This window comes from Pelodiscus sinensis, chromosome 4, assembly GCF_049634645.1.
Source record: "Pelodiscus sinensis isolate JC-2024 chromosome 4, ASM4963464v1, whole genome shotgun sequence".
Classification (NCBI taxonomy): Eukaryota; Metazoa; Chordata; order Testudines; family Trionychidae; genus Pelodiscus; species Pelodiscus sinensis.
The window spans coordinates 6,640,330-6,664,378 of record NC_134714.1 but is presented as its reverse complement, the minus strand read 5'-3'; the positions used below and the strand labels follow the sequence as shown (position 1 = coordinate 6,664,378).

Below are 24,049 nucleotides of genomic sequence, written 5' to 3'. Positions count from 1 at the left end.
GCTGGCACCCCAGTGTTTCCCTGAAGCTGTGTGCTTGGGCGGCCACTCAAAAGCTGGCAGCGTGTGTTTCTACTGGTGGTGCACATCCACACTTGCCTCAGTGCACGTAACACAATTTTATTCTGCACACGAATGGGAAAAATGAGTGAGAACATTGCTTTGGCAACCTGCCTTCCCCAGCAGAGAGCAGTATGGCGGGGGGGGGGAGGGCGTGTGGCGCATTAGATTTGGCTTAAGAGACGTGTGACTGCATGGCTCTGTGGGGGAGCACAGTTGGAGGAGTCCGTAGGAGTGCGGACGGAGAACACCTCTGACAGCACGGCTGCCTGCGCCAAAGGTTCCCATCCGATACCCTGTCGTGGGGCTGCCAGACGCAAAAGACAGCGTCGCCTGTAAGGCAGTGTGCATGCTGCAGACCCTTTGGCTCAGACCTCACCTCCTCCTTCCCTCCCGCTGTCTGCCAGCAGCCCTCTGCCTTTTCTAGCAGCTCCTTGTGCTCCTACAACCCAGCTCTTTTGGAGTCCAAAGACATTAGGCTCAGCAGGAGCTGTGCCCAGTCCCCCGACCTCCATAAGAACCAATTACCCCGTGAGGCTGGTAATATGAAGTCCTGTAGAAGGTCAGCAAACTAGAAGAAAGGGTGGAGTTTAGGCTCACCATCGGACTCATAAGCATTCAGAAGTACTGGACAAGGGAGGCTCCCAACTCCCCCCAGCACCTCTGCTCAGAGATCCCTGCTGCGACAGTGGAAAGGCTGTCGGGAGGGGTATTAAGACAATGACAGTGCACTTTGGGAATGGGGTGGCCACAAAGGACCAGAGTTGCTGTGGTGGGACCATGAAATCTCACCCATGCAGCTTGACAGAACCATAGAAGTGACTGGGAAAACTCCCATCAACTCCAGCAGCCAGGATCAGGTCCTCAGATCACAGGGTTCACTCTGAACAAAACTCCCATTGGGAGGATCAGGTGTGTATGATAGATACAAAGAGTTATCCAGAAACTCCTAACCTGTGGAACTCCTTGCCAGGGGATATTGTGAAACCCAAAACTACCACAGGGTTCAAAGACAAACTAGATATGTTCATGCAGAAAAGGTCCAACCATGGTTTTTAGCCAGGATGGGCAGAAAATACCACTCATGCTATAGGTATCCAGATTGCCAGAAGCTGGAGGCACACAACAGGGGGCGAGTCACTCTGTGATTCTGTTCATTCTCTCAGAAGCACCTGGAATTGGCACTGTAGGAAGACAGGCTACTGGGCTAGATAGACCATTGGTCTGTCCCAGATTGGACATTCTGATGTTGCTAAACACACCACCCTATGCCAGTAATGAGCGAGTAATGAGGGTACTTTTAGTAACACCATTTAAATCAACATTGTATGGAAAGGTTGTCAGCCCAACACAAATCCTGCACCAAGTGCCTTTTACTATGATGAGTCTATTGGATAAGAGTGTAGGGTATGTCTACACTACCCTCCTAGTTCGAACTAGGAGGGTAATGTATGCATACCGCACTTGCTAATGAAGCCCGGGATTTGAATTTCCCGGGCTTCACTAGCATAAGCGGGGAGCTGCCATTTTTAAATCCCCGCTGCTTCGAACCCCGTGCAGCGCGGCTACACGGGGCTCGAACTAGGTAGTTCGGACTAGGGTGCCTATTCCGAACTACCGGTACACCTCGTTTCACGAGGAGTAACGGTAGTTCGGAATAGGAACCTAGTCCGAACTACCTAGTTCGAGCCCCGTGTAGCCGCGCTGCACGGGGTTCGAAGCAGCGGGGATTTAAAAATGGCGGCTCCCCGCTTATGCTAATGAAGCCCGGGAAATTCAAATCCCGGGCTTCATTAGCAAGTGCGGTATGCATACATTACCCCGCTAGTTCGAACTAGCGGGGTAGTGTAGACATACCCGTACAGGGTTACATTTAAAATTCATCTCCAGGAACTTGGGTACAATACGATGGGCATCGCCCTTGGTGGGATACGGTATTGTGATGCCTTCCAGAATTTGAAGCAAAATGCAGGACAATGTAGCACTTTAAAGACTAACAAGATGGTTTATTAGATGATGAGCTTTCGTGGGCCAGACCCACTTCCTCAGATCAAATAGTGGAAGAAAGTAGTCACAACCATATATACCAAAGGATACAATTAAAAAAAATGAACAAATATGAAAAGGACAAATCACATTGCAGAACAGAAGGGGAATGCGGGGGGGTGGGAAGGGGGAGGAAGGAAGGTAAGTGTCTGTGAATTGCTGATATTAAAGGTAGGGAGAGTGGGATGTTTGTGAGTTAATGGTATTACAGGTGATAATCTAAAAATAGGATTTTGCCCAAGAAAAGCTGATCAGATTTGCCTTCAGCTACAAAGAGATGTTTGTGAAGATCCAAACATGTTTACAGCATCAATGATATCGTATTATTACATAAGAACGGTCACTGTGGTCAGACCAAAGGTCCATCTAGCCCAGCATCCTGTCTTCTGACTGTGGCCAATGCCAGGTGCACCAGAGGGAATGAACAGATACAGGGAACCATCAAGCGATCCATCTCCTGCCTCCCGTTTCCAGCCCCTGGCAAACAGAGGCTAGGGACACCATTCCTACCCACCCTGACTAATAGCCATTGATGGACCTAACCTCCATGAATTTATCTGGGTGGTTTTTTGTTTGTTTGGGGGGTTTTTTAACCCTGTTAATGTCCTGGTCTTCACATCATCCTGTGGCAAGGAGTTCCACAGATTGACTATGCACTGTGTGAAGAAAAACTTCCTTTTGTTTGTTTTAAACCTGCTACCTATTAATTTCATTTGGTGACCCTAGTTCTTATGTTATGGGAACAAGTAAAATAACTTTTCCTTATTCGCTTTCTCCATACCCATCATGATTTTATAGGTCTCCATCATCCATCCACCCCCCCCTTAGTCTCCTCTTTTTTAAACTGAAAAGTCCCAGTCTTTTAAATCTCTCTTCATATCTCACCCGTTCCAAACCCCTCATCATTTTTGTTGCCCTTTTCTAATGCCAGTATATCTTTTTTGAGATGAGGTGACCACATCTGTAGGCAGTATTCAAGATGTGGACGCACCACGGAGTTATATAAAGGCAATAAGCTATTCTCTGTCTTATTCTCGATTCCTTTTTTTAATGATTCTTTATTGAGCGGTTTCACTGTGATCCAGAATTTCTTGTGTGTCAAGACCAGCCCTTGCATGCGACGGCGTCTGCGTTCTGCACCGGGGGTCTCGGCTCAGGTAACGGTGTGACAACAGCCGGCAGAATTCTGACGTGGCATTTGCATTGATCTTGTATTTAGACACCGAGTCAGAAGAGCAGACCCTCCCTTTCCCAGTGCCTTTGGAAAGACTGCAGCTCCGTAGAATGAGTCCTTTCTCCTCCACACTTAACCTGCAGCCCAGCTTTCCCGGGAGATCCTACTTTGAGCTAAGATCCTCGTCTCACCCCCTGAGCTTACACTCCTCCTTGCAGTCTCTGAATTCAGCCGGTGAGCCGAGCACGTCTGGCGTTTCCTCTCGAGCTGTGCTTTTGGGCATCGCCCAAGTATTCGTTTGTTTCGTTTTGGTTTTGTTTTTTCCCATGACATTCATATGCCAGGGGGATACGTTGTTCTGTGTGTCGGTGGCCTGCTTCCGAAGGGAGAGGCAGTCGGATGCTGTAGCTTTGTGGTGTACGTTTTTATGTAGCGACGGTACCGTTGTAGCTGTCATTCGACGCCCGGGAATAGCCAGTCCCAGGTCGGTGCATAATTTAGGCGATGGCTATTATAACCAAGGGAGGAGCCAGACTGGCGTTAGGAGCACTGCCCGCTCCCAGCCCTCGGAGGGACTCCTGGGGAGAGATGGTCCCAGGCAATTCAGCTGCTGCAGTCCAAGTTGTTTCATTACACCTCGGTTTCAGGCTGTTTGATTAATCCTCCACCCAGCAGAACTTTTTTTAAAAGATAAGTTAAAAGAATGCAAATGCATCGAGGGGATTATAGACACATAGGGGTGCCAGGTGTCTGGTTTTCTCCTGGACTGTCCGTTATTTGAGTCCCCCATCTGGTAAAAAAACAAAAAATACCAGACATGTGAAATGTCCGGTACTTCCTGTGTCCCTCTGATGGAAGCTGCAGCATCTGGCGGGGGCAGGGGAGTAAGGAGCACAGGTCCATTTAAAGGCACAGCGCTCTTTTTTCTTTTTTTTTTTTGCTTAACAACTATAGGGTGTGTCTAAACTACATGGTTCCATCGATGGAGCCATGTAGTTTAGGCTGATCGGCAAAGGGAAATGAAGCCGCGATTTAAATAATCGCGGCTTCATTTAAATTTACATGGCTGCCGCGCTGAGCCAACAAACAGCTGATCAGCTGTTTGTCAGCTCAGCGCGCTAGTCTGGACGCTCCCGCGCTGACCTGAAAGCCCTTTATCGACCTCCCCGTTATGCCTCGTAGGATGAGGTTTACCGTGGAGGTCGATAAAGGGCTTTCATGTTGGTAGGGGAGTGTCCAGACTAGCACGCTGAGCCGACAAACAGTTGATCACCTGTTTGTCGGCTCAGCACGGCAGCCATGTAAATTTAAATGAAGCCGCGATTATTTAAATCGCGGCTTCATTTCCCTTTGCCGAACAAACAAATCTACATGGCTCTGTCGACAGAGCCATGTAGTTTAGACATACCCTTAGTCTCCCTCCTCTTTTTTCCTCTCAGAATTTTTTCCCGGTGGTTTCTTTTTTTGAGGGGGGTGTTCAGTATTTTTTGTTAAACCATCTGGCAACCCTATAGCCATGTGGGAAGACTGGAGAGTCTGGTTTGTAAAGGCGCTGAGCATCTGAGGCCCCCACTGACTTAACTTCGGTTGTGCGTGCTCAACTCCTGGCGGAATCAGCCCCTTTGACCTTTAAAGCCTCTTTTTCGGCAGAGGGGAGGAAAGAACAGGAATATAATTCTGAGTAACGGGACAGTTGGGGACAGCTGCCTCTTCATTCCTTGCCTTAGTGGTATGTGACGAGAGTTTAGGCTGATTTACTATGCAAAGCTCAGACAGTCTCCTTTGCCTTGCGGGGAACAATGATTAGCAAAGGAGTGGCAGGCAGAGCAGATCTCTTGGGTGCTATTTCGAAACCACGGAGAAGCAGTTTTGTACACTTTTTTTTAATTTCTGAAGATCCCAGGGCTTCGTTCCCCCATCGGGCTGGGTTTAGATCAGCATTACTCAGCTGGCTTCACCCCGGGCTTACTCTGGTTAAACAAGGGAGAGAATGGAGACCTTTTTATTTCGTTTCCATCCCACAACGCGGAATGAGGAATGCCGCAGCATGACTGTTGCCAGAATATACCGGGGCTCCTATCCCTCTCCGCAACGTTTTTTTTTCTTTTTGCTTTTATGTTGTTCATTGTACTGCTGTGCACTGCTGGCCTGAACCATGTTTCGTGACTGGACGTTTTGACTTTGTGTCCAATGTATCGAGATCTATTGTAACGGCTTTGATCGATACCTGTGTGTGGCGTATGTATCTTTTGGACCACAGGCTGAGGTCTGGGAAGGGGGTGGGAGTGGAGATTAGGGGGCGGAATTTTACAAACATCTCGAACAACTTGGTGCTTCTTTGTCGAGCCCTGCGTGGAGACAAAATTTGTATCTGCATCCGCAGAAATGAGTCGTGGCTAAATTTACAGGATTCTAGCTCTAGCTATAAAATTCAGCTATAAAATGTGTATCCACATCTGTATTTGCAACTACAATAATGAGCCATGGATATTCCCATCCATATTCGCTGATGAGGATTCTTGTGGATAGCCGCAAATTTGCAGGGTTCTGGATACAAAATTTGTACCCGCATCTGTATCTGCATCTACGACAATGAGCCGCAGATATCCCCATCCATATCCGCAAATGGGGATATCCGCGGATATAAAGTGGATATCCACAGTTTTGCAGGGCTCTACTTATTTGTCCTGCGGATGGTAAATTTGTGTTACGGTGGAGCCCAGAAACCTTGCAAAAAAAACCTTTTGGAAAGGGGACCCAGGGCACGATTCATTAAAACTGCCTCACCAACCCCTGCGTCATTTCACACAGCAGGAGTGAAGGGCGGCATGAGGTGCAGTGAGAAATAGACAGGATGTCCCAGGCCTGGAAGGGCTGGTGTGAAAGTGCGAGAGGAAAACATTGGCCCCAAGAGAACACCTCCCTTTTTTTGCAGGCGAATAGATTAAAAGCCATCACAGACTCACCCAGAGCTGAAATAGTCCGACCAAATGGGATCCGCTCACTCTCCAGCGGGTGCCTTTCTCCCCTCGATGCAAAGGTATCCCCTTGTCTCGATCGGTCACTGAGGAGCAATAAGGGAAGAGCCGTTTGTATGAAGCTGCAACAGCTTCTTCTTCAAATAAGCTACATTTGGGCCAGACTCGCCAGTTCAAGGGAACAACTTTGCCTGTGATGCTGTCAGAACCCAGCCATAGAGATGGCGTAAACGTCCCTAGTAAGATGACCCCCGTGCAAGGAGACGCCTCCATTCGCACACAGCCAAAATGGAGGGTTTTACACCGCCCCCTCCCCAGCCACCATCAAAGGGTGGTGAGCTCCCACACTTTGGAATCCCCTTCTTTCAGCCCTTTGCAGCTGCCAGCAGCCAGAAGCAGCTGAAACAGTCTCCCGGCTGCGCCTCTGAGCTCCAGGCTACGTCCCGGGACCCAGAGAAGGAGATTGCGGAGTGATCAGCCTCTAATTTTCAAGAGTCCCCCATGCCATCAGTAAATGCACAGTGTCATGTTATCTGGTGACGCTTAGCCCTCTCCGAGGCACTGTAGCATCATTGCTCTTAAAATACGGCAGCAGCTAAACTAGGGTGATAGAGCTACCTCACACCTCCCTACGTTAACGTGAAAAGTGGTCGGGTACAAGTACTTGGTCAACCTTAATCCATTTGCTTTGGGGTGGGCTTTTTGGTAGATTTCCAGTTATCTTTGCAGAATAATTAGATATTCTCAATTTTACTGGGAATGTTTTCTCCAAGGTTACGTCTACACAGCAACATTATTTCAGAGTAGCTAGCGTCTACACAACCAGCAGTTATTTCAAAATAGTGTCGAAATGCTGTCAAGCTGGAGGACTTCTTATTCCTCCTCCTGTAACCCTCATTGGACGAGGAGTTAGGGAAGTCGGAGGACGAGGGCTCTATTGTGAAATAAGTGCTGTGTGGAAGCTCCCAATTTCGAAATAAGCTACGCAATTGACGTAGCTCAGTTTGTGTGACTTATTTCGAGTTAAGCCCTGCTGGGTAGATGCACCCTATGTTGGATGCTAGCTACCCATTTCCCCATCTTGGTCTGATTTCTATCCCCACAGGAAGTAGTGGACAGTATTTTTGAACCATGCCGTGAATTCTTGAGTTCCCGAATGGGGGAAATATTAAGGTCCTTTTGCTGCTAAAGGACCTTTTTCAGAGGCTGGTGTAATCCATTGGACTGTAATATAAAAAGAGGCCAGGATCTTCAAAATGTTGACTGGTTTGGGGTAGTTTGGGTTTGTAGGTTCCCAGCCAAAGTCACTTTAAAGAGCTCTGATTGTCAGAAAACCTCTGTGCGGCTCTTTCTGAAAATCAGGCCCCTTCACGGCACCCAAACTCACTCATCACTGTGAAAATCTTGAACGTGCCCTTTGGCTTTTAATGAATCAGGCCTGAGGTGACAGGATGAAACGGGTCATTTTGTAAATGTTTACAAGCTGGGGGTTTTGGGTGTGACCGGTTGTTCTATCTTAGCTTTGATGTGTGAAATATAGTATCTCTTTATAGGATGCAATTTTGAGACACAGTCAGCGTCTTACTCTCAATTGGGCAAGTATATTTATTACAATTCAGTCGTTTCTTACTTGGTGTTTGGTCATTTTTATTATTATTTACTTTTATTTTGAGCCTTGTTTCTGACCAAGGAAATAAACAGCTCGGTATAATCAAAGAGTGTTTCCTGCTTTACACCTTGTTTCTCAAATTCCATCCCTGGGATTTGAACGAGGAATAGTCATTTTAGTTTGGTATAGACAGAATTTTAAGTTCTTCCTCTTGATTTTAAGGAGAAACCTGAAGTCAGGCTGTGGATATGGACTCCCTCTCAATCTTACCATTAAAATAAAATGAAGTTGGACCGCACCTTAAGCATGTTTCAAACTTTAAGTCCATAATTAGCCCCATTGTACATAACTGGGCTGTTCGTGCACTCAAAGTTAGACAAGGAACTGCCTGAATCAGGGATTTGGGTCTGATTTTTACAGGTGCCGAAAACCTGCATTTCCTGGTGATCTCTGTTGGAGTAGCAAGTGCTCTGCAGCTTGCAAATTCAGGCCATGTAATTCTTTTTTGGAATAAGCAAAGCTTTTTAAGCTGACTCAGCTCAGCTAAATTCACCAAACTATTCCTGTACCATGCAGTTTAACATGCACTTCATTTGTAATGTAGGCCCCTGGTGAGTCCATGTTTACTTACACAAAAAAGAAAATAAAAAAGATTCATGCCGTACGAGGACAAAGTACATGAGCAAAAAATATATCTATTTCTGGATTCTTTATTTTAATAAATGCCAATTTTACTTCCTGTTTCTTTCCTGCATGCCTGGAATTTGGAATGACAACAGTTGACATTAAAAAAATGGTGGCAGGTATGGAACCATTTCTACTGAGTTATCAATCCAGTAAGTGAGCTAGCTTGTGAACAGACTCAGTAAATCAATGCATAAATCTGTTATATTTTCAAGCAGTGTTTCCGTGGGTGAGACTGTATGTCCAGGCGTGAGACTGTGTTGTGGATATGTCTGATCACATTGGAACTACATTAAATCCACCAAAGACCACAGGAGAGAAAAAAATCATCCGTGAAATTTGGATACTGGTTTATGAAATTACCTTACTCTGTGTATTATCAAAAAAATGATGTTCTACAGGTCGAACCTCACCAGTCCAGCACTCTCTGGTCCAGCAACATCAGTGGTCCTCTTGATCTGAGTTAGCCGGATGTCCACCTACCATGAATGTGGCAAAGTTTCCCGCAGTCCCATAAAGTTTGTTTTTAGCCACCAGTCCTGGCTCTCAGTGTTCTGTGCTGTTCTTTAGCTCCAATTTACCCCAAAATGTCTTCTAAGAGCCCAGCGAGCAGTGGAAGTGTTGGCAATGCTGCTAGACAATGCTGACCTCCCATGGTCTGGCAAATTCTCTGGTTCAGCACCAGTCGGGTCCCGAGGGTGCCGGACTAGGGAGGTTCAATCTATACCTGTCCAATTTATTGTGTCTAAGTCTCAGTGGCTGTGTCTACACTGGCATGAATTTCCGGAACTGCTTAAAACGGAATACTATTCCGTTTTCAGTTTTTCCGGAAAAGGAGCATCTACATTGGCAGGCTGCTTTTCCGGAAAAGCCCTTTTTCCGGAAAAGCGTCTGTGGCCAGTGTAGACGCGCTTTTCCGGAAAAGACTACTGAGCTGTCTACACTGGCCCTTTTCCGGAACAGTGTTCCGGAATAAGGACTTATGCCCGAGCGGGAGTAGAATAGTTTTTCCGGAATAGCGGCTGATTTTGTACAGTAGAGCGTCGTTGCTTTTCCGGAAATTCAAGGGCCAGTGTAGACAGCTCACAGCTTATTCTGGAAAAGCGGATGATTTTCTGGAATAAGTGGCCCAGTGTAGACACAGCCAGTGTATCCAAATCATCAATCATGTTGATTCCTAGAGTTTCTCAACATTTTCCAGACCTCACGTGAACTAGATTTTATAAGAATAAGATTGAGGGTTCGCTAAGGAGGTTTCTTGATGTTTAATTTTTCTGTAAACATAGATTTTCTATTTAAAAAAAAACATAAAAAACAACGAATGCTCCTGTAGCACCTTTGAAACTTACCAGAAAATATTGATAGTATCATGAGCTTTCGTGGGCACATCTTCCGATGATATCTGAAGAAGTGGACTGTGCCCACGAAAGCCCATGATACTATCGATATTTTTTGGTAAGTCTCTAAGGTGCTACAAGACCATTCGTTGTTTTTTAAGTTGGTATTTTTTTGGTTACAGACTAACCCAGCTACCCCTCTGATGGATTTTTGTGTGTGTACTATTGATTCCTAGTCCTGCAAGCACTCCCCCTGTCACACACTCACATAGGGAGTGCCAGCTAATCTTTAATGCCCCTTCTCAATCCTGCAAATCACCTCTTATTTCCAGAGTATCTATTATTAATATTTGTATTACACTAGAACCTAGCAGCCCTGACAAATTCTGGTCCCCGTTGTGCAAGGTGCTGTACAAACCAACAGCGAGACGCAGTCCCTGTCCCAAAGAGGTTACAGGCTGCATAGCTATGACCAGTGAAAAGTGGGAAGGAACACAGGGAAGCAGTGAGTACCCCGCAGGTTCATACAGCAGGCCAGTGACTGAGCCAGGAATAAAAACCTGCTCTGTAGAGCCCCAGTCCTGTGCCCGCCCATTAGACCATAACTTCCCCTAGCTTTTCTGTAAACGTTCGCAGGATCAGGCACTCTGGTGTCACTGATCTACCAGTTACCAGGCCTAGGTATCAATTGCCTCCATCGCCAGCGGATAATCTGGCAGAGATTTGTGAGCAAGGAGGCCTTCTCCCATGGGTAGATTCTACTGAGCCAGTCCAGTCTCTCTCTACCTTCCTCTGGGTTTATAGCCAGACAGTTCCCTGATGTACTTGCTGATATACACAGCCCGAGTCCATGGCTGAACCTCAAAGTTGACCTCCCGTCTTGCCAAGGGGCCCCTGGTGCTTCTGATCCCGTTGGTGTTCCTTTGTTGCTGGAATGGATTCTTTCAGCCATACTAAACAGTTGTCCTTTGTGTATTTCCAGTGGCCTGGTTTTCATTCGATCCCGGCTCCGCACACTCTGACATCCTCTTTTCCAATGACAACCTGACTGTTACCTGTAACAGCTACGATGACAGGGTTGTGCTGGGGAAAACTGGCTTTTCCAAAGGGCTCCATTATTGGGAGCTGTCGATCGACCGATACGATAACCACCCAGACCCGGCCTTTGGCGTGGCTCGTGTTGATGTCCTCAAGGATGTCATGCTAGGGAAGGACGACAAAGCCTGGGCAATGTATGTGGACAATAACCGGAGCTGGTTCATGCACAACAATTCACACACCAACAGGTATGCCACCTGGAATCAGGTCTTCTCTAGACTGGCTTTTTCTCGAAGATCAACGTCCCAAATTCAACCCTGACATAAGCCATCTTTCATGGCATCTTCACACATTTATTCTGGGAATGAATTTGTTCTTTAGCACCTAAAGTGAAGTCCTTATACTTAGCATAAACTAGTTCAGACATCCTTGGGACTATACCTGCTCCAAGAACTTTCCACCTTCTGTACTAAGAATGAATTGTTCCTGATCTGTCTCTGCTTCCTAGTCCTCTGAACGGTCGCCCACCCATCGGTGCAGAACATTTCACCACTAGTGAGTAAAGCACCTATCCCAGACTCATGCCAATAAACCTTGATAGCTTTATACCATCTGGAGTGCTATATTGTGGTGGAGAACGTGTCTCCATGGATCCTGACAAGCCAGTTGGTGAGGATCTTACGCTTATTTTGGAAGCAATGCATTCTTCCCGTAGGCTCTTCCTCCATTAGAGGAGTAGACAGAAGTGCTTTCGACAGCCAGTCGTCTGACTTAAGTGGTTGTAGTTGGGCAAGACCCGCCTGGATGCCGTTAGCGTTGAGCTCAGAGGGTTACTCTCATTGGGGTTGTGTTTCAGATCAGACTGGTATGTGCACTTGTCTTAGAATAGGCACTGTAGTGGGGTCTCCTAGCGCCTGTAAATCAGCATGTTACTCTTTTGTGTGTCCTGTGTGTTCCCGCCACATAATTTCCTGACCTAGAAGGAAAGGAACAAGACAAAATGTCCGCAGGCACCATACAGAGGAGGAACAAGTCATGGTATTAAGATGTGTCTGGGAGGCTGTCTATCATTACTCTCCATCTTACCATGGAAACAAGAGTTCCCTGCTCAGTGCAAGACGATTTTATAGCCCTTGGGACTCACCCGTAGGGTGAACCTTTCCATTGATGGCATTGGGAGTTGGATCAGGGCCTCAGCTGCTAAGTGAGAAGTGAGACTCTGTAATACAGACTAGAATGTTCTATGGTAGACCAGAACATTCTAAGACTGGACTCCATAGTAATACAGACTAGAGTGCTCTATGGTACACTAGAACGTTCTAAGACTAGACTCCGTAGTAATACAGACTAGAATGTTCTATGGTAGACTAGAACAGTGTAAGACTAGACTCTGTAGTAATACAGACTAGAATGTTCTACAGTACACTAGAACAGTGTAAGACTAGACTCCGTAGTAATACAGACTAGAATGTTCTACAGTAGACTAGAACAGTGTAAGACTAGACTCTGTAGTAATACAGACTAGAATGTTCTACGGTAGACTAGAACATTCTAGACTAGACTCTGTAGTAATACAGTCTAGAACATTCTAAGATAGACAGTGGCATGTGTTCTGTTTTGTGGAATGCCAGACCGCAACGTGTGGCACAGCCTTACTGCACCAATGTATATTATTTCAGGAGATGCACTGATGGTGGAATGGTTGCCTTACTTCTTATGTCATAGATTCTCGACTGCATAAAGAGCTTGGACCCAATTCAGGGAGCTGTACTCAGCCTGGCAAACTCCCACTGTCTTCCCACATGGCTCCTTACGAATGGCTGAGCCACGGTTTTAAAAATTCAGAGAAGTTGGTCTTTCCTCAGGTCTCTGCGAACAGTGCGATTGTCTATAGATGCAATTCCAGCCTTAAACACACCTGCCTGCCCCTGCTTCCATTGCAAATAATGGAAGCCCCATGTGTGTATCCAAGGGGCAGAATTTGGCCCATTTTCACTAAAGTACAATATTGTGCAGTATTTACACCTGTATTTATCGCTTGAAGGGTTTTGTGACTGCACTGGTTCACTGGAAAAACAACGTGCACTCCTGTGGTACCTTAAAGATGAAGGCTAGGACTACACTAGACCTGGAAGCTCAGCTTAAGGTACACAACACCAGCTAAGTAGAATACGTAGCTGGAGTTGGCTTACCTTAAGTCAAGTTTAGCAGTGTCCCCATAGCCAGAGGCCGACAGGAGCAAACACTCTTGTCAGCTTCCCTTACTCCTCGCAAGAGCAGGAGTACTGGTTTCTGGCAGGGGTGCCTTCTGAGTTTGATTTAGTGGCTCTTAACTAGACTCGCTAAATCAAACTCCGGAAGATCAATCATGGCAACATCGATCTTCCGTGGAGTGAAGACAAGGCCTAACAGATTTATTTGGGTATAAGTGGACAAAAACCACTTTGTCAGATGCACCTGATGCAGTGGTTTTTTGCCAGATGCATCTGACAAAGTAAGTTTTATCCACCAAAGCTGATGCCAAATAAATCTGTTAGTCTCTAAGGGTACGTCTACACTAGCTCATTAGTTCGAGCTAGGTAGGGTAATGAGGGCAAGTGGAGTGGCAAATGAAGCCCGGGATTTAAATATCCCGGGCTTCATTTGCATGTTCCCGGGCACCGCCATTTTTAAATCCCCCTTAGTCCGAACTCCGTGCCCGCGGCTACACGCGGCACAGACTAGGTAGTTCGAATTAAAGATCCTGGAATGAGGAGTAACAGTAGTTTGAATTAGGATCTTTAATTCGAACTACCTAGTCTGTGCCGCATGTAGCCGCTTGCACGGAGTTCGGACTAAGGGGGATTTAAAAATGGCGGCACCCGGGAACATGCAAATGAAGCCCGGTATATTTCAATCCCGGGCTTCATTTGCAACTCCACTTGCCCTCATTACCCTACCTAGATCGAACTAACAAGCTAGTGTAGATGTACCCTAAGATGCCACAGGGCTCCTCGTTGTTTTTGCAGACGCAGACGAACCTGGCTACCCCCGGAAACCTGTTTCACTGGAGACTGCCATGTATCGGGGCCCTATTTTGTGCATTTTGGGGAGGCCATTCCGTAGCAATTCTGTAGCATTAAGTGATGCACATCCTCTGACTTCCTCTTTCCCCAACAGAACCGAAGGGGGAATAACAAAAGGGGCTACCGTGGGAGTGCTCCTTGACTTAACCAGAAGAACCCTCACATTTTCCATCAACGAAGATCAGCAAGGCCCTGTGGCTTTTGAGAACATGGAGGGCCTGTTCTTCCCTGCTGTCAGTCTGAACAGGAACGTGCAGGTATGTGCTTTGTCGGGTACCACGCAACATGGAGAAAGAGGTTTCACGAGAGCAGCGTACGAAAGATCTCAACCAGATGGGGAACTCCTATCTCTGGAGCACTGTCTTTCTGTGTGTTTACCACCAATCTTATCCACAAGAGTGCTCTCGACGGGGTAAAAAAAAAATACTCTAGCAGCTGCTAGCAGGAGTGTGAACCTTTGTGCAACTGGGCGGCTTGGAAGACTAAACGTAATGTCGCTGGTCACTGGTGAGCCGTTGTCACGAAGATATGCCTTTGGACAACACGTGGCTTGTTCCTTGGGCTTCTGCTCCCCCGTGGATGGAAGGAGAACAGGATTGCCCCTGCCTTTGGCTCAGTGGAGCCTGGCAACTCGGTTTCTCAACATCCTCCAGGATTCGCCCTCGTTATTCTCCTCCGGCTCCCCGTTGTGTGTTACCACGGTGTGGGGCATGTGCTGTGTCGTGTTCCACACACGGCCGTTCTAAACACAGGCTCTCTTGCACTCTGGATCATTCACAAACTCTGTCTCCGCAGCGAAGACCATTTAATGTTTATCTTGCTCGGAGCTAGCCTGGTATTTTTAGTCTAATTGTTTTATTTTCCCCTCCCTTCTCCCAGCCTCTTTATTGTCCTCTTCGGGGCTTTATTGTTTCATTCACTCAGCAGACTCTTTCACCGAGACTGGGTTTGGCCTGCCCACTTCATCGCCCTTTGGTGATTTGGAAATGGGGGTGCTTGGCTCCTGTGGGGGTGGGGCCTAGGTAGAGGGGCGGGGTTGTGGGCGGGGCTACTAGCCCTACCTTCAGCCACCCCCCATGCCACCAAGCACCCTGTGCAACTCCTCTCCTGTGGTCACTGCGGGTGCAAAGCCCACTCCAAGCAGTGCTGCTCTGCCACAGCCCTGCACAGCTGCCAGGGCACTCTTGTAAGCCCGAGCCGATGGCCAGTGGCACACGGCGCTGCTTGCACGTGGTGTTTCGACCCCTGGCTCACGCCTGTGAAGTCAGGATGTAGCCCTACGGGTGGCGGTCTAGAGACTGCTCCCTGGTAACAGTGCTGTCGTTACAGGTGACGCTCCACACCGGTTTGCCGGTGCCCGAATTCTACACGCCCAGGGGAGCCATGCAGTAATGAGACTGCTGAAGCCAGCTGCCTTTTCTCAGGGGGAGCTGCTTTGCCTTGTCGAGACGAGACCTCCTAGGAGCCGGGAAATCTTTGCTCAGCTGGTAACTGGAAACCAGGGGACACCAAAACAAACAACACACGCAAGAAGAGAAGGAACTGGCCTTCTCCAGTCTTTGAACTCCACGACCGCACGGCAAACCCGCTTGGCGTCTCCAGCACCGTACTGTGCGTGTTTGCTTTGCTGTTTAGCTCTTTTGGCTGATAAAGTACCTAGGTAGCCTGAGATGTTCCCTCTGTGCCAGCTTTTCGGTTTGGGCCATTGATTTGGTTTGGTATTATTTTTAAACGTGGGTTTATCATTTCCTCATCACCCTGTGGTTGCTGTTGACCAGCTTAGCTGCTGACCTCGCAAGTGAAACCCTTCCAATAGCTTTTGACTGAGTTATGCATCAGACAAAAGATGCTGTATAAAGAAGCCAGGAGAGACTGGGGTGCGGGGGCCCTTTGTGGGCATACATTTGCTGATGCCAGTCAAATTGCCTCCAGTGATGTTTCTTTCCCTGTGGCCTTTCTTGTGCAGTACCCTCAAGCATCTTTGTAGACATTGGTCTTGGATTACCAGTTAGTCTATACAGAGCCAGGTGGAATGCATCAAGTATTAGGGGATAGTCATATCTATGATGGCAGGCAGGGTCAAAAATTCTTCCCTCATGCATGGATGTGGCTCGCACAGAAGTCAGGGAGAACCACCTTCATGCATCCTGGGGCAGGTTTTGGTCCAAAGATACTACTTTTAAATTCTGAGCGATATGCCAGGGCTTCATCAGACCACTGTAATGAAGATGGATAGGAAACTTGAGAAGATAATTACATTTCTGAGGTGACGGTCACTTGGTTTCCACAGAATAATTTGATGTTAATTGAACAGCTCTGGTTCTATAATGTCTCATGTCCAAAGGCTTTTCGGTTTAGCTCAGTCGGCGGACCGTGCTGTTAACCACCCTCCTGTCCCCACGCACTGCAAGACAGTGCGGATTTGCGAGGCAACTTGCTGCGACCACTTGCGCCCACGCCGTGGCTTTATAAACTGCGCTCTACATAATGGTGCCATCGGACATGGTGCTGCCATATCTCACAGGGCCGGCTGGCGGCCCTTTTGATATTAGCATTTATTTTTTTATAGCAACAGCGACAACCTAGCCTTAAAAAAAAAACACCCAACAGTGTCCTTCTTTTCGTAGAGAGGAGTCATTCTGTTCCGAGGGGAGCGTCGCGTGGGGATCAGGAGAGAGCAGAGGGAGACAAGGAAAGGGTTCATGGCGTTCACATTCTCAGGAATAAACATGCTTGTTGCTATGCCTACCTGTGCCTCACATCAACCAGAGTTACATTCTGCTGCCATTCACAAGCTCAACTTTCTGGTAATTCAGACAAATGTCACATGGAAACATGACAGATGATGATCACTGTGTTTAAAATGCCAGGACGTTAACGTTTACCGTTTCTGTCATGAGGAGACCGCATGCTGCATGTTAGTATGCTTTCCTTCAGTTGATGACACTCTGTAGATTAATTTCCGGGGCTGGAGAAAAGTTCTGTTTTGTTGCCTAACTATTTGCCAATCTGCCAAGCAATTGAGTTTGTTGATAAAAAAAGAAAAACGTAATTAATGGAACTGGGGGTAGGGAGGGAGGGGAAGCTACTGAAATAATGTTCCAGCGAAAAGACCTTGTGTAAATAGATAACCATTTACTTTTAGTGCTTACCATTCTATTTAGAATATTCTTTTTTTGTTATATTGTTGTTCTAGTATTCAGTTTTCCTAATTTATTGAATGGGTGCTATCTTGTTCATTTCAACGGATTCGTTTATCTCGGCTACAGAAGAAGCTGTGTTGCGGGACAACGCTGAGCGATTATTTGTTTAATTTCTTATGAGACTCAGTTGCCGGGCCACTGTGGACTCGTTTTTCATAGTCGTTACATTCCCAGTTCTTTATGATGTTCATGATGCTTATTAGATTTCTAGTGACTTGTACCATGTAGTTTACACTGTACTGCAATCATAACTGCATACAACTGCTGTACTAAAGACAAGTGTTTGCTGTTCTAATAAATGACTTTTATGAGAGAACGCTGCATGTGTGACCACCTGAGCACCTTTGGGAGTCCCTGTACAGTCGCTGGGGGCATTTATCAAGCCATGGTCTTTACCTGTAGTGACAGAATTTCCTGTACAGCAGACACGTAGGGTACATATAGACTACACACTTGTTTCTAAAGAGATTGTCTAGACAGCTACCATTTTTTAAAAAAAATCTGCTTTTTTGAAAGAGAGCACCCAGCCAATCTGGCTGTTTTCTTTCGAAAAAGCCCTGTTTGTATTCAAGAACGCCTTTTTTCGAAAGAGCTCTTTCAGAAAAAAAAAAAAAGGTGTTCTTCCTCGTAAAATGAGGTTTACCGCTGACGAAAAAAACGCCGCGTTCTTTCGATTTAATTTCGAAAGAATGCCGTGGCCATCTAGACGCAAGTGAAGTTTTTTCTAAAAAAGGCTACGTTTTCGAAAAAAAACATGTCATCTAGACATAGCCCTTGAGACCAGCTGGGGACCGCCTATGTTCGACTGTGGCCCTGGGAAGGAGGAGGCCTGTGTGTTGGTGAGGAACACAAGTATAGAATCAGAACTGTAGGGCAGCAAGGGAACTCAAGAAATCATCTAGGCCAGTCCCCCATACTCCTGGCAGGACCACACACCATCTAGGCCGTCCCTGAAAGGTGTTTGTCTAACCTGCTCTTTAAAAACCTCCGGTGATGGAGATTGCATAGTTCCCTGCGCTATTTATTCCAGTGATGAACCATGCTGACTGTGGGGAAGTGGGTTTTTTTCCTAATGTCCAACCTTAACGGTCGTTGCTGCAACGTGAGCTCCTTCTGCCTTGTCCTCTCCTCAGAAGTGAAGGAGAACCAGTTTTTCTTCCCCCTCCTTGTAGCACCCTTTTATGTCCTTGAACACGGCTATCATGTCCCCTCTCAGTCTCCAGCAAGCTAGTGCAAGGAGGAGCTAGTGTGAGGGGCTGGAAGGGTCCCCCCCATATGCAGATCATAGGGTGCAAATGCAGCTGGAGCTTGGGTGGGAGTTCCATGCGGGAAAGGGAAGAGAGCAGGCACCAGGAGGACTCACTCCTCCACCTCCTTTCCAGAAGCTGCAACTGGGGAGCCCACCGTGAGCGCTGTGCAGATCCGCCCAGGCCGGTACTTTACCCCATGGCCGACCCTCTTCTCAGCGGTTCCCTGAAGGCTGTGTTGCGGGGTCTCTGCCGAGCGCGGCAAACTAGCTGGTTGTCATGGTGACGGCGCAAGGTTTGCATGGGAACCAACTGCAGAGCGCCCCCACAGGTAGGCCGTTGCGTTTCAGCACGGCTGGAAGTGAAATTCGGGGGAGGTCTCAGAACCGACTCCATCAGCCCTGAGAACACCCAGCGTCCAAGCCCCCTGTTTCCTGGCCCACCCAGAGGCAGGCTGGAGCTATTGAAAAGACAAAATAACCCCTCTCACGAGCCAACAGGCTGTAGCTGCATAGCAGAAGGAGACACTGCACAAGCTATTCTCCAGTAGGGAGGAGACACTCTTAGAATCATAGAATCATAGGACTGGAAGGGACCTCGAGAGGTCATCGAGTCCAGCCCCCCGCCCTCAAGGCAGGATCAAGCTCCGTCTACACCATCCCTGACAGATGTCTATCTAACCTGTTCTTAAACATCTCCAGAGAGGGAGATTCCACCACCTCCCTTGGCAATTTATTCCAATATTTGACCACCCTGACAGTTAGGAATTTTTTCCTAATGTCCAATCTAAACCTCCCCTGATGCACTTTAAGCCCATTACTCCTTGTCCTGTCCTCAGAAACCAAGAGGAACAAATTTTCTCCTTCCTCCTTGTGACACCCTTTAAGATATTTGAAAACCGCTATCATGTCCCCCCTTAATCTTCTTTTTTCCAAACTAAACAAGCCCAGTTCATGAAGCCTGGCTTCATAGGTCATGTTCTCTAGACCTTTAATCAGTCTTGTAGCTCTTCTCTGTACCCTTTCCAATTTCTCCACATCTTTCTTGAGATGAAATTTCTTGAAATTTCTCTTCCAGCAGGCCTATCTCATAAAAGGAGGATCCCAACTTTCTGGGCTGGACAAGCGCAGTAGGGGTTGAACATTGGGTGAGAAATACCTTATTAGATGGAAAGGAACTTGTTAATAAACCTAGGCTAAGCACAGTGGACCTGTGGAACTCCTTGCCAGAGGATGTTGTGAAGGCCAGGACTTTAACAGGGTTCAAAAAAGAACTAGATAAATTCACAGAGGTTAGGTCCATCAATACTTATTAGCCAGGATGGGTAGGAATGGTGCCCCTAGGCTCTGTTTGTCTGAAGCTTGGAATAGGTGACAGATCTCTTGATGATACCCTGTTCTGTTCACTTCCACAGCAGCATCTGACATTGGCCACTGTGGGCAGACAGGACACTGGGCTAGATGGACCTTTGGTCTGACCCAGTCTGGCCATTCTTATGTTCTCCTTTTACCTGCAACCTTATGTTTCCAAACCCTTGTACTTAACTTGTATTCGAATCTATCTGCAACGCTGTTCAATAAACTTCCTTTTTTTTTTTTTTTAAACTAGAGACATATCTAAGTGTTTGGTGCTAAGGAGAGAGTTGAACTGAGGGCCTGGAGTGAGGGTCTGTGTTTGCCAGCCGATGGTGGCTGAGGTGTATTTCCCTAGCCAGGGCTCCCTCCTGCTGTGACTCAGCCTGGCGAGTTGGGTTAGACCCACCAAGTGGCATGGCAGTGCTGACAGGATCCCGGCTGCGGTGCCGGAGCCGCCAGAGCAGGGAGGTTGTCATGGAGAGCAGTCTCATAATCCCACCCACCGATACTGTCTGGAGCAACTCCAGGGCCTGTGGTGCCATTCTAGGGGCTAGAGTGTGTGGGCACAAGAGGGAGACAAAGAGCGCCCCTAGCGACAATCCCCACCCCCCGATTCTTTAACCAAGCCCTCAGCAGCCTCCCTCTGTCCTTTGCCTCTCTACAGAGGAGTGTGGGGCTCTCGCTCGCTGCCCAGCAGAAGACGGGAAGGGAAAGAGTCGGGGCCTGCGTGTATGTTTTAGAGCAAGGGGAGGGCGTCCGGCAAAGTTTGCAGCTAAGCACGGCCACAAGAAGGGTATTTACCCAGGCCAGCGAGTCGTGAAGTCCACCTCTCAGTGCCATGCCAGTAGGGCTGCTCTCCCCCAGCCTCTGAGCAGCGTGGGTGCCCCCAGTCGGGGGGTATGAACTAAGTGTGCCCACCTCAGAGAGGCCAATGTGTCTGGTTTCCCCCAAAACTCGGGGGAAAAAGGAGTGACTTTCCACAGCAAGGCTGCCCGTGGCCCTAGCAACCAGCAGGCATGCCTGGATTCCAACATAGTTAGGCTGTATCTACACTGGCGCGATCTTGCACAAAAGCAGACGCTCTAGTGCAAAAACTTGCTGCCTGTCTACACTGGTCGCGTGTTCCTTGCCCAAGTAAACTGACGTTCTAATGTATGAAATCAGGGCTTCTTGTGCCAGAACTCTGACACTCCCGCTCAGAAATAAGCCCTTTTGCGCAACTGTTCTTGCACAAGAGGCCAGTGTCATGCAGTTGTCCCGTGGCTGCGCCTCGAGTGCCACTGTATGGTAAACTATTGCCCCTCCGGGCGGGGTGAGGAGTCCGGGCCCGCCCTCGCTCCGGACCCCGGCCCAGGGCCCTAACACCAGGAGCTAGCTCCCGATGGTAGCAGGTGGGGGTTTACCCCTAAACTCGCCTGCTCACGGGTTCCACTGCCCTCCCTGGGCCTAACTCACCCCTCCGGCCAGTTGCTGTCACACGTCCCTGAACCCCGACACGGGCCGGACGCCCCCTTCTCCACCCCGCCGTCGGTCCACACTCTCTCCCTCCCCCCAGGTACCTCCATCAGTTTCCAACCACGCTCTCCCCCCTTCTCCCCGCTCAGACTCCTCATATATCCCCACGCCGATGCCCGCTCCTTCCCCTTCACTTCCGGGTGCGTCGCCCTCCTCCACTGACGCGCCAGTGACCTCATCCCCCGTTACTGGCGCGTCTTGATGATGCGCCGCTTCCCCAGTTTCTGGGCGTGCCGTCGCAGCAGAGTCCGTGCCCGCGTCTCCCGCTGTAAGCGAGTGATGGGGTGAGGCAACCCTGTCACAGCCAGTGTAGACAGGCAACATGAATTTCTTGCGCAAGAAAGCCCGATGGTTAAAATGGCCACCAGAGCTTTCTTGTGCAAGAGAGCGTCTACACTGGCACGGATGCTCTTGCACAGAAGCACATGCCAGTGTAGAGTTCTTGCGCAAGAAGCTGCCAGTGTAGACGTAGCCTTATAGTGTGATCCATGTGTCAGACGGCTGGTTTTCCCTCAGCTTCCCACTTAGTGCTTCTCATAGACTCATAGACTTTAAGGTTAGAAGGGACCATTATGATCATCTAGTCTGACCCCCTGCACAGTGTAGGCCACAGAATCTCACCCACCTCTCTTAGAATAATCCTCTCACCTAGATCTCAAATATTGAAGCCTTCAAATACTTTGAAGGCCCCAACATGCAGAGAGTCCTTCAGCTGTGATCTGTGCCCCATGCTACAGAGGAAGGCGAAAAACCTCCAGGGCCTCTGCCAATCTACCCTGGAGGAAAATTCCTTCCCGACCCCAAATATGGCGATCAGCTAAACCCTGAGCATGTGGGCAAGACTCACCAGCCAGACACCCAGAAAGTTCCCTATAGCAACTCCTATCATCCCTCCATTGACCTATTTCCAACTGATAATGAATGGTCAATTAGTTACCACGATCATGTTATTTCATCCAACCATCCCCTTATCATAGAATCATAGAACTGGAAGAGACCCCAGAAGGTCGTCAAGTCCAGCCCCCTGCTCTAGGCAGGACCAATCCCATCTAAATCAACCCGGCCAGGGCTTTGTCAAGCCGAGACTTAAACACCTCTAGCCAAGCCAAGTACCAAGCCATGGGTGGCCGGCTGTGTTTACCTGAGGCGAACCCTCTGCTAGTGGAGCCAATGCAGTTGTATTGTAGCAAGGAAGTCATGAATCGGTGCTACAGCCAGCAATGAATTTCTAGCGCCTCAGGCGCAAGGGTGAGGTGGAGGAGGAGAGAGAGGGCTGTTAGGATGCCTGCGGGGGCTGCTGCTGTGTATTCAGCTCACACATTCCCCCTTGCTAAGGCTACTGTCACAGGCGAGTTGTCATCCATCCGAGAAAGGCCGGGTAAAACAGGCGTAAGAAGCTAAAGGACACACGGTGGTAGGTCTCTGGAATCCAAAAGTAGATTTAAGTTTAAGTCAGTGGATTTTTGCCTTCAAGCTTCCGGCGCTGTTCCTCGATATATAGTCAACAATATTGGTACCATCTATTACTCAGGGCAACAGGAGGGTTAGATAGTTCAGTGGCCCAAGCATTGGTTTGCTAAACCCTAGGTTATGAGCTCAATCCTTGAGTGAGCCATTTAGGGATCTAGGCCAAAAGTGGGTATGTCCCCCTGCTAGGAGAGTAGCAGACTGGACTCACTGACCTCTTAAGGTCCCTTTCAGCTCTATGAGATAGGTATATGTTATCTGAGTGGGCCACCAACCCAGGGGAAGTTCTAGTAAGAAACTGCAGCAAGTCCTTTCATCTTCTTGCCTCCTTTCCTAGAGACTGGCTGAACATCTCTGAGGGTGTGTCTAAACTACAGGGTTTCTTCAAAAAACCTTCATCTGCATCTAGACTGCAGCCGTGTTCCTTTGAAAGAAAATCAAAAGAAAAAAGGCGCTCTTGAATGCAAACTGTGCTTTTTCGAAAGAGAGCGTCTAGACTCTCTTTCAAAAAAGCGGCTTGCTTTTTCGAAAAATCTGCTTGTCGTCTAGACGCTCTCTTTCAAAAGAGGCTTGTAGTCTAGACATAGCCTGAGACGGTGCCATTTCCACTGCGACGGCTGCACACCATCGCCGACTATTGCATTTGGCCAACAAAGGAGCGCCGTGAAAAGGGGGACATGCTGCAAGAGATGAGATCGGGGAGAATTGTTCTTTATTTTTTAAACCAAACAAGTTTGGTCTCAATTATTAATGAGCACGTCTGCAACAGTGAAGTAAAGCATATGGGGTGGGCGGAGGGTGCCGAATGGAGCTATTGCTGCTGAAAACGTGCGGCAGACAGGCGGAGTGATGTTGAAGAAACCATCAGTAACAGTCTAATTTCAGTGGATGTAATACAGCTGCTGCTGTCACTTCTGTTCACATCTCTCACGTAGCATAAAAAGATCAGAAGGCAGGCCCAATGCATTTGAATACAAACAATCAATGCAGATGTTTGCAGTGCAAGGCAGGGCGTCTATGTTTATTGCTTATGTGCTGTCAAGATTCTGGAGAAGACAAAGTCTTGATCTAGACTAGGGAGTTATTTCGAAATAACTCCCCTTATTTCAAAATAAGAAGCGGAGCGTTCACACGACCAACCCCGTTATTTTGAAATAACAGGCTGGTTATTTCAAAATCTGTACACCTGCTCTCCTCGAGGAATAGCACTTATTTCAAAATGGCTATTTCTAAATATCTGTAGTGTGGACACTGCGGTGATATTTCGAAAAAAC

The 24,049-nt window shown here is 47.9% G+C and overlaps 1 protein-coding gene and 1 long non-coding RNA gene across 7 annotated transcripts in view; one reads left to right on the top strand and one right to left on the bottom strand.

Annotated features, from left to right (window-relative positions):
* Positions 1-17,507, top strand: part of TRIM9 (tripartite motif containing 9) — a 130,616-nt gene extending 113,109 nt beyond the window's left edge. For 2 of the 6 annotated variants that reach the window (XM_075926184.1, XM_025181313.2), the window contains exons 8-13: positions 3,323-3,511; positions 7,809-7,850; positions 8,644-8,667; positions 10,868-11,171; positions 14,083-14,245; positions 15,318-17,507. In XM_075926184.1, coding sequence (XP_075782299.1) covers positions 3,323-3,511; positions 7,809-7,850; positions 8,644-8,667; positions 10,868-11,171; positions 14,083-14,245; positions 15,318-15,380 — 785 coding nt within the window. In that variant the 3' untranslated portion in view covers positions 15,381-17,507. The remainder of the gene's footprint in view (positions 1-3,322; positions 3,512-7,808; positions 7,851-8,643; positions 8,668-10,867; positions 11,172-14,082; positions 14,246-15,317) is intronic. The other 4 variants (XM_075926183.1, XM_075926182.1, XM_075926185.1 and 1 more) reach the window with 3 other exon arrangements.
* Positions 3,696-12,185, bottom strand: LOC142829047 (uncharacterized). The gene is made up of 3 exons (XR_012903244.1): positions 12,010-12,185; positions 6,244-6,341; positions 3,696-3,855 (listed from the first exon to the last, which is right to left on the bottom strand). It is a non-coding gene; the product is annotated as an uncharacterized LOC142829047 (long non-coding RNA).
* Positions 17,508-24,049: the final 6,542 nt, after the last annotated feature.